The sequence below is a fragment of the Pavona decussata genome, unplaced genomic scaffold, assembly GCF_977016875.1.
Source record: "Pavona decussata unplaced genomic scaffold, jaPavDecu1.1 SCAFFOLD_89, whole genome shotgun sequence".
Classification (NCBI taxonomy): Eukaryota; Metazoa; Cnidaria; class Anthozoa; order Scleractinia; family Agariciidae; genus Pavona; species Pavona decussata.
In genome coordinates, this window is record NW_028145506.1 from 27,501 (window position 1) to 37,500 (window position 10,000).

The 10,000-nt window shown below is 39.1% G+C and overlaps 1 protein-coding gene across 3 annotated transcripts in view; it reads right to left on the reverse strand.

The window, feature by feature from the left end:
• Nucleotides 1-5,154: 5,154 nt before the first annotated feature.
• LOC146474380 (uncharacterized) overlaps nucleotides 5,155-10,000 on the reverse strand; it is a 10,082-nt gene continuing 5,236 nt past the window's right edge. For 2 of the 3 annotated variants that reach the window (XM_085116970.1, XM_085116971.1), the window contains exons 5-8: nucleotides 9,034-9,237; nucleotides 7,951-8,360; nucleotides 5,842-6,061; nucleotides 5,155-5,278 (exon numbers count right to left, since the gene is read on the reverse strand). In XM_085116970.1, the coding sequence (XP_084973096.1) occupies nucleotides 5,849-6,061; nucleotides 7,951-8,360; nucleotides 9,034-9,237 (827 nt within the window). In that variant the 3' untranslated portion in view covers nucleotides 5,155-5,278; nucleotides 5,842-5,848. Of the gene's footprint in view, nucleotides 5,279-5,837; nucleotides 6,062-7,950; nucleotides 8,361-9,033; nucleotides 9,238-10,000 lie in introns of all 3 variants that reach the window. The other variant, XM_085116969.1, reaches the window with a different exon arrangement.

Here is a 10,000-nt window from a genome sequence, read left to right on the forward strand (position 1 = left end):
CTTCAACCCGAGTACAAGGTATTTGATATTAACTGCTCAAATCACAATTCCTCTTTCTCTGTTCACCTAGAGTGGAGTAAACAAAAGGTTATTGGCGTAAGTCTGGCGGAAATGGCGGTCGAAGAGCTGGACAGGAATCTGAGGCAATTCTACGCCGAAGCAAGAAATAAAGAAGGCGAAAATTACAGCCGTGCGACTCTTCTGTCAATAAGAAATGGCATTGAGAGATATCTAAACACACCACCACACAGTTTAGGAATAAGGTTCACTCACGACCCACGTTTTGTCCTCTCAAACCAAATGCTTGACGCCAAAATTAAACAGCTTAAGCAAGAAGGCATGCAAAACACCATGCACAAACCAGCAAATATAGAAAAAGAAGACCTGGCCTAATCTCGTACCCAGATCTCCCACGGTCTCACATTTCGACATTCCCGAACCGACGACTGAGGATTAGACCTGGCCAAGCTTAAAACAAGTGAAGTTTTTTCACTCACCAAGCCGCTGTCCGCTTTTCATCAGTAACTGCTATCTGCTGATAAAAAGCATTCTTTCGCCAAGGCATTAACCTTTTTTAGCCACATTTTTGTGAGAGTTAGACAATAATTTAACTTAAAAAACACTTTCATTCATTCGCTCAAACTGCGATGCGTCCTTCGGCGATTCAACAGGTTTATGCTCAAAATAGATCCCGATTTGTGATTGGTTCTCCCGCCTTACTGGTGAATTTGAAGAGAATAAACAACTTGATCAAGTTACAAAATAAAAAGCGCCGATTTCTAAGTGTTTTTGTCTAAGTAGTTATTTCATAAAAGCAATAGACCGCAATTTCCAGAAGTTTACCAGCGTAATAAAACCACTTGGGATGTTGGGAGTACACTCGAAAAACTTGTAAATCACTCGCCTGCGGCTCGTGATTTACAAGCTTTCTCGTGTTCTCCCAACATCCCGCGTGGTTTTATTACGCTGGTAAACTTCTGGAAAGTGCGGTCTATTGCTTAACTAAAGTCGGAGTTCAGTCCGCGCAGCTGACTGGTGCCTAGTCTGAAAGTAAGGCGCATCTCCTGACGCTTTCGTTGCTTGTTTTCGTCGCAGAACATAATTCCACGTTGAAAGCTTCTTTGATGACAATCGACCATTTGGGACCCTGCAGCGTGGTGTCAGGAGAAATATGGTCACAGGTACGGCAGCGGGCGTGCGTGCATGGAGAAGTTCCCACATGAGGATCAGGTTGGCTGTTAACAGTGTGATTAGTGGTTCAGTAATATGGTCTAAATTGAGCAAGAATGTGAAAAATGCAGAACCAATCTACCGCTTTAAAAAGAAAATTCGTAAGGTAGATCTTGAACAAGCGATAACAGACGGCTGCAATAACTGCCTTCTATGTTGTACATAAATGACACTCTTTTAGACAATAGGACACCTGTTGATTAATAGGTATTATTTTATAAGATAAATCAGACTACGTTTCATTGGCATTTTACATTTTACCTTTTTATATACAGCTATTTCAATTAACGTTGTCGGATCAAAATAGAGCTAAAAGACAAGACCGCAATGTTTTGTGGGATTATTTTTTATGAATAATTTTATCAAAATCATCACTGCACGTGCAGGTCATTGTACTGCTAATTACAACCTATTGTTTTCTCCAGGCATGACTGATTTTGATTAATTTATTCATAAAAATCCCACGTAAACTTTCGGTCTTGTCTTTAAGCTTTCAGCTTTGATCCGACAACGTTAATTGAAATAGCTGTATCAATTAGTTAGTGTTGATAGTATTTTCATTTATTGTCCCCTATTAGTAGGCCTTACATGGCCAGCTAAAAGACTTGACACTGAAATAAAGTTTATCATCACCATCATCAAGTTGGTATCGAGTAGATATCGATTAGGTATCGAGTAGGTCTAATTTGTGCCTAATTAATTTGCTTTTCTCTAGACTTGGCCTTACTTTTGCAATAAGAGATCGTCATAGATCTTATTTCCATTTTCATTATTCCCAGTTAAGTTGTTTGTCAGTCACGTGGCTGTAAAAGAAACGAACTTGCGAGTGTGAATCACGTAAAAAAGCAACGCATTTTTCATCATTCAAAAGGGTATTGTTAAATTTCCAAAGCCCACGACCCCTGGGAGATTTATTTCCCGGATTTATTTACCCAGCAAAGTGAGATGTAGATTGCGTCATGATCGGCTAACACCGCATCACCAAGTTATCATGCCACTCATTTCATCATGTAGCCTTTTTTGGCCTTTTGCTAGAACCGGCTACAACATCCAGGTTACATTGTTAATGGCGCGCAGACTACAAGCTGTGTAAAGCTTTTTGTTTTACAATATGCACCTCAAACAGAGCCCCCAATTTCCTTTTTTATTAACTTATTAACGCTGCCTGACTGTTTTTGTACCATCCGCAAAATTAACAGTGCGATTTGGACAACACTGGACAGTACTTAGTATCAATGGAATATTTTCCTTTTATTAAACTTTGCGCAAATCTACGTGCATAAGCCCGATCATATCTTGAAGCTGCTTTCTGTGTCAGCGTTTGTCATGTTATATAGACCATACACTGGTCAGTGAAACAGGTGCGAAGAAAATGAGAATTGTTTTAATTTCGCGAGAACGAAAGCCATACACATTCATTTCTTCTTTCATTGGTCTGTTTTAATTTACGTCTGTTACGTACTTCGATTATTTTGCTCCGCGTGGTTTTAGAACGAGCCAATTACAAATACATTCATCTGTTGTCATTTCTTTCAATTCCGGCCTACTTTAAAGGAACGGTGTGTTTATTTGCATTTGGTATCTCGGCTGCCGTGTTTTTAGAACGAGACATACACATTCATTTCTTCTTTCTTTCATTGCCTCTATCGTTGCCTTCTGTTTTCGTTGATATTTATTTCCGTTCCATACTTCAACAATGGTGTGTTTATTTACGTTAGTTCTTCGGCATGTAAAATCACCACTTGAACGAGTCGTTCGACTCGTACGACAAAAGGACCACCTTTAATGAGATGCAGTTTTACCAAATCAAAAGTCATGTTATTTTCATTAAAAGTATCTTACTCACCACTTGCTTGTACGACTCGTACGGGTCGTAAAGGCACTTTCACGACCCGAACAAGTGGTGAATATTGGACATGAGTGACAATAGACAACGACCTCGCACAGAACCTAAGAAAAGGACCGAAAACCAGGCAAATGGATAAATCCCAAAACCCGATAAAAGGATGCCTTGTAAATCGTGAGCTTCAGATCTATAGTTCCGGCAAAGTAAAAAAAAGGCTAAACCGGGTGGCAATGAGTGGTGTAATATCTTAGTGCGGCGGTATTGTAGTTACTAACGTAAGCTTATTTGATAACTGAAAACACTTGTGGAAAGTTCTCTATCATGGTAGGATCCTTGGGTGGGGGGGGGGGGGGGGGGCGAAGGCGGGGGAAAGGGGGAGAGGGGAGGGGAATTCCATACAAAAGTGACCGGGGTGCTAGTCAGAAAATTTTTAAAGGAACCATTTAGAGGTACCAGAATCTCGTTTTGTGGGCATAGGTAAAATTTATTTGCAGCCCTAGACTAGAAGGCACAAATTGATAAACAAGTAATTTTTGTCATATTTTTGTCTTGCTTAAACCCTCAACTGGTACCAGGATAGGTCCAACTAGGTGGCTTATTGGAAGAATTGAGCCTTTCGTAATTGCAACGTTATCGACTATAAATGATAAAAACTTCATGGAAAACCCTTAAACAAAAGTTTCATTCACCAAGCGGTAAGTCACCGAACCGCGAAGCAAAAGGGAGAAAATTTGGCCAAACAGAAAATTTGGATTGCTCTTCAAAATGGAAGAAAAAAAAGGTAATTTTTGTCATACAGTTTGAATTAACAACCGCAAGGGAAACCCAGCGAGAGCAATGAAGCAAAATTCTTACAATGTTTCCTCCTGTTTTCCCAGATCGTTTGGTGGACTTTTAAAAGTATCTCTGTGTAAGCTAATACAGATTGACCCATTCTGATGGTTTAGCTGAAAATTTATGTTGCAGAACGTTTTAGAAAACGGAATATTATTTCCCAAATTCAGCAGCTGTTGTTGGCTTTACGAAAATGCTAGCTGACCTTATTTCGCATTTTTGCTGAGCCGATATTTGCATTTCTCAGTTGTTCTGACAAAAAGGAGGATAAAACTTAAAACAGGAAAATAGGAAAACTAGTGCTTAAGGTAACGAGCTTTTTTAAGTTCACAAAGTCATTGTGCTGCTAGATAGTCTTTGGAGTGATGTGGGGCTGGGGTAATGCATAACAAGACGACTTAAGGCAGGTCTAGGGCTACAGGCAAGATTTAATCACTACATACCTCTTACTAGCCTTGCTTTCTCGGTCTGTACTATAAGTTATGAATCCAACGGGAAAAAACGAGGACCCATAACACAGAGTACGGACCGAGAAAAACGAGGTTAGTAAGATATTTATTATACCTCTGCGGTTAATCGGGCGCACGGGAGAGGAAACTTTCAAATTTGGCGGGCAGTGCAGTGAACTACAGCCCGCAAAATTGACCAATCACACCGCGCGTACTAACTGAGAGATATAATAAACTGAATTACTGGAAATAGTACTTAATTATGATCCCCGATCCTTCTTTTCCAGGATACCGAATTTTCAATTCCAGGCTGAACTTCCTTCCGGGGAGAAACTTGTTTCATTTAATTACAAACTGTTCTTTAAGAGAATGTTTTAATGAAGCCTGGCTGAAATCTCAGACTCCCTGATCAGACTGAAATTTCAGCTAAATTTCGCCAAGTAATCGGGTTCTAAGCCAAGCAAAAATTAACCCCGAAAAGATTACTTTATAACTAAGGGTCCACGAAGAAAAAAAACTGTCAGAGACTTGCTTTCCATTTAATGATTGATTGATTGATTGATTGATTGATTGATTGATTGATTGATTGATTGATTGTGAGTGAGTGAGTGAGTGAGTGAGTGAGTGAGTGAGTGAGTGAGTGAGTGACTGAGTGGCTAGTTGATTGGTTGAATGATTAATTGATTTGCCAATTTGTTATTTCCTTTGGAGGGGAGGGAGAAGGGGGTGAAGAGTCGAAGAAGAAGATAAGACGAGAATAGAGCAGTAAAGGAAGTATAAAACAATCCAAACATGTTTTGTGTTTCGCTGCAACTGTTACAGGACTTTATTGTTCTTTGACAACTTTGTCTAGATTAACATGTTTCTAAAATCTAGTTGTTTTTTTTAACCTTTGGTTTTCTTTCTCTTGTATTGCTACCTGTAACACAAAAAAGAACAAAAATAACATGTTTTCTTCATTGCAAATATTGCCAAACAGGTATTTACAGTCTGTATACTGTCGTCACTATAAAGAGAAGAGTAAAGTCTCACATGATTCAAAACAGCTACAGGTATGAAGTAACTATGTACACTGATTGGTACTCTCCATCTTAAATGGTATGGAATGTCATTACAGGCTTACCCCTGCAGTACGTCGCTGGTTAACCACTTATACAATGACCATTCGCACTAAATTTAGTAGACCTTTAGAACTCTTAGTTTTGGTTTGAAATAGCATTCTTAAAAAACACAGCACAATTCAGGGCAATACGATAGAATTATAAAGGCTTATAAAGGCAACAACAACAACAAACGATATAGAAAGAATTTCGCAATGCCGTTGCGGTCGTGTTTAGAGTGAAACGAAATGGACGTATTAGATTAAAACAGCTCTTTCTTAAAGAATCAAAATGTGATAAACAATGCGTGCGTAGCGAAATTGATAGACGTTATGTTTATGTGTCTTTCTTAAAATGCATTTATATTTGAAAAGTTACTTACCTCACTATCAATAATGAGTGAACAAATCGTCCACGTCCACCTGCGGCGGCGGTTTTCTTTGCTGGCAAAATTTTACCAGAATGTTGTGAATCATGGGAAGAAGCTGATCAAAGTTGTCCACATGGACTACTTTGTCTTGCTTTCCAACGGCAATCTGTGCCAACTCGTAATTGTCCACCGAGAAACCAACGCCAATTGCAACGATCACTATACCCTGTTCCTGTTAGCAATAGAATATATAAACAAAGGAGTAAGTGAAAAAATCAGTAAATAAATAAATAAATATATATATATATATAAATACAGCTACTATTTCCTAGTGAAACCGAGCTTCAAACAAATATTTCAAATTGAGGGGGGGGGGGGGGGGAGTTGCCAGTTTACTGCAAGACTGACTGAAGAGTTAACATTGGGTTTCCATTTCAAATAAATTTAACACTGATCCACAAAAATATCAGCCGTTTGTGCAACTTTCTAAAACAAAAACAAAAAAGAGAAGGAAAAGAGCCAAGTCAATCGTATGTCTCACGATTGAGTCGGTTAGATGAGGAACGCGACGTTTCGACCGCTTTCCTGCTTGTCTTCATCAGCTGACTTCTTCGACCAGTCAATTTGCATATAACGATCGTACGATTTAAATGTAACTTAACGTAACTTTTTTCTCCAAGATATTAGCCAATAGTGGGGTGCTCTGTAAATTTGAGTCAAAATATAGTTTGTGTGTATGTATGCATCTACGTGTCGAACGCTAAGTGCACAACTTTTCATATAAAAATTAATTTGCATTCACATGCAAACAATCTAATTTTTATAAGAAAAACTTGCAGTCAGCCTCGCTTTCAAAATGAGGTTCGAAGAAACTCGGAAAGGGCCTATAAGCACCGTGGTTGTTGATGATTGGTTCATACAGGGAGACACACGGCTTGCTCGAACTCAAACCTCAGCCGTTTCAGAAACACACTATAAATAGAGACCTTTAGATTCTAGTACGAGTACGAGTACGACTACGAGTTTCTCCAATAGACAAAGAGTGCGCGCGCGTGAACCATTGTCATTTTGGCGGGAAAACGTGATAGCTGTCGTCATTTTACTACGAGTTTTTGTAAGAATCTCGTAGTGGCGAAAACAAGTACTCGAAACGTAGGTGATCTCGTCTTTTTGGAAACACGAAAGGGCTTAACTATCATCATTCAAACCAACTGCGTCAAGTTCGTCGTTTGTAAACAGTGAAATGAAACTTTCTGTGATATATCTGTTCTAAGTACTTCGCTAAAAACTCGAAGTCGAATCTCGTAGTCGTAGTCGTACTCGTACTAGAATCTAAAGGTCTCTAATGATTGACCGGACACCATCCACTCTGGAACAAGGTTAAGTGCATTTACCGTGACCCAAACTGGTACACTCGAAGGTTTAAAGAGGCTTGTCACAGAAGACTTCATCTAATAACATCAATGGGGATAGTGAAATTGGAATTCCAGAGGCGTGGACGTTCCAAAGTGGACCCCTGAGGGAACAGGGTCTACTGTGGACAAGAAGGATGGAAATCCTCCAATCAACGAAACCAAAGCGAGGATCGAAATGCACCAATCACCAAAAACCACGGTGCTAGTTAGCCTAGCTATCAGAAGGAAACAAATTCTTTGCGCTTCACAAGTAAGAAATCGTGAGCTCCAATTGGCTAGGATAGAAATGAAAATGGCCGTACTTGAAAATGTTATTCATAAAGTTAAAATTACATTAAATGGCTCGCAAGCAGTTTTCTGTCCACTTTCAGTTCCTTTAGGAGTAAAGTCAGATATTCAGTTCAGCGTTACAGCTCTCTGTAACAGCCTACCCTGTAATCTTAAGCAGACTGAATCACTTAATCTCCATTTTGGGTAAGCCTGAGACACGGCGTTTATGGAAAACAGGTCAAGTTTTCTTTAGGTTTTAGTATTACTGTTTAGGATTAGGATTTTTTTTATATGTATCTATAGATTTCCATATTGATAATTTATCTTGTAGTATTTTTATTTTATCGATCTGATGAATTTTTTAACCGTGTGGAAATAAAGATTGAAATTGAAATGGCTTTCTTTTTTTCCCGAAGGAGCTTGAAGATTTCGTTACCTCGAAAGGCTTCACAACGTCTTGGTATGCCTTCGACCCGGGGTTGGTCTTTCCATCTGTAATAACCAACAGTATATGGGGGACGTTCAGTCTTTCACCGTGCGCGACTTTGAATAAACTGTTACTCGCCAAATCCATCGCTCTGTCAGTTCTTGTTCCTCCTGGCTTGTATCCCATGGCCAAAAGGGCGTTCTTGAGCGAGTCCGCATTCTGTGCGGGGTCTGCCTTGAAGTCCCAGTCCAGAAAGGGCCTATGATTGTAGTGAATGACACCAACGTGTGTGTTGCTGTGAGAAACAGACAGCTTGCCAACGAGATCGACAAGGAACTGTTTCACTTTCTCAAAGTTATCGCGCCGGACGCTGCTCGAGGAGTCAACAACAATGCCCACATCCATTACTTTGTCGCAATCTGAAAAGAAAAATCTATGTCGATTCATGAAATACCCGGGTGTCAGAGATTAATTTTTTTCGCGCGCGATAGGGGACTGCTGTTATTTGTTGATTAGATTTTTTAGACAACGGGCCTCTGGAGCCAGGGTAATCACAAAACGATGGTTGTGATAAACGCGATGTCACTTAAGTATAAGTAAGCAGCAGTGGTACCTGCATTATGTTGTACAAGGTGGTTCTACGTTTTGAGTCTGTGGATTAAATCCTAAAGTGTGACCATTCAAATGAAAGCTATTGAGTAGTACTTTCCTATGGTGCTGTTTATTATGCTGTACAAGGTGGTTCTACGTTTTGAGTCTGTGGATTAAATCCTAAAGTGTGATCATTCAAATGAAAGCTACTGAGCAGTACTTTCCTGTAGTGCTGTTCATTATGCTGTACAAGGTGTTTCTAAGTTTTGAGTCTGTGGATGAAATCCTAAGGAGTGACCAGTCAAATGAAAGCTACTGAGCCACACTTTCCTGTGTTTGTCTTCATTTTCATGCCCAATCTGAAATGTTGAGCACAAGGTTAACAGTCGGCACTCTTTGGGGGTTAAACCAAATCTTTTGAGGTACATTTGTTGGATGTGTGTCAAATTGAATCGAGAAGTCTTTGAAAATGTGTCGAAACAACAAAAAAATAAACCTAACCGTCGCATTTTTTCTCGTTGCACTTTTCATTCTCCTCTGCTTCACCCAGGCTTGGATAGCATGGCTGTCCATTTCCTTGTGGCTTAGGATTGGTACAGGTTCTCTCACGTGACTTGCTCCCGCCACCGCATGTCTTACTGCAAACCGTCCAATTGGACCATTGCGTGTAACCTCCATCAACGTCTGGGCTCTGGGGACCTGGGTCTAGATAGAATTGTGAGTTGTATTTGGTTTATTGATACTTAACGAGGCTTTGAAAGAAAACTCTATAACAATTGCTCCTTTTTAGCTGCATAACATGAACAAATATTGCCAATACTGCTGTCACACGTAATATATATACATATTGTGCTTTTGTAATTATTGTAATGCGCATTTGATCATCTTGTCATGGAAAATGCGCAATATAAGCGAATAAATTATTATTATTATTATTATTATTATTATTATTATTATTATTATTATTATTATTATTATTATAATCCAGATGAACAAACAGACAGGTTGGACGGAAAGTGACGAGTTCTATTTCCTTTGCAAGATAGTTATTTTCAATTAACATCGCGGTACAGCTCTCTGGAACTGCCTACCCCGTAATCTTAGGCAGGCTGAATCACTTTCAATGTAAGCAACTACTTATATCTCCATTTTATGTAAGCTTGAGACACGGTGTTTACGGAAAACAGGTCAAGTTTTCTTTAGGTTTTAGTATTATTGTTTAGGTTAGGATTTTTATATATTTTAACATTTTTATGTTAATAGTTTATCTTGTAGTTTTATATTGTATAGACCTTAAGAATTTTTTTATCTCTCTGCATAGAAGGATTTATTGTTTGTTTGTTTCAGTTTTTAAAAGCCTCAAGCTTACGCAACAAGACCGAAAGGTAGTATGGGTAGCTGTAAATTAACGTGTAAAAGCAAGATATTACGTGCTATGTGAAAATGTGGTTCACCGGCGAGGATTCGA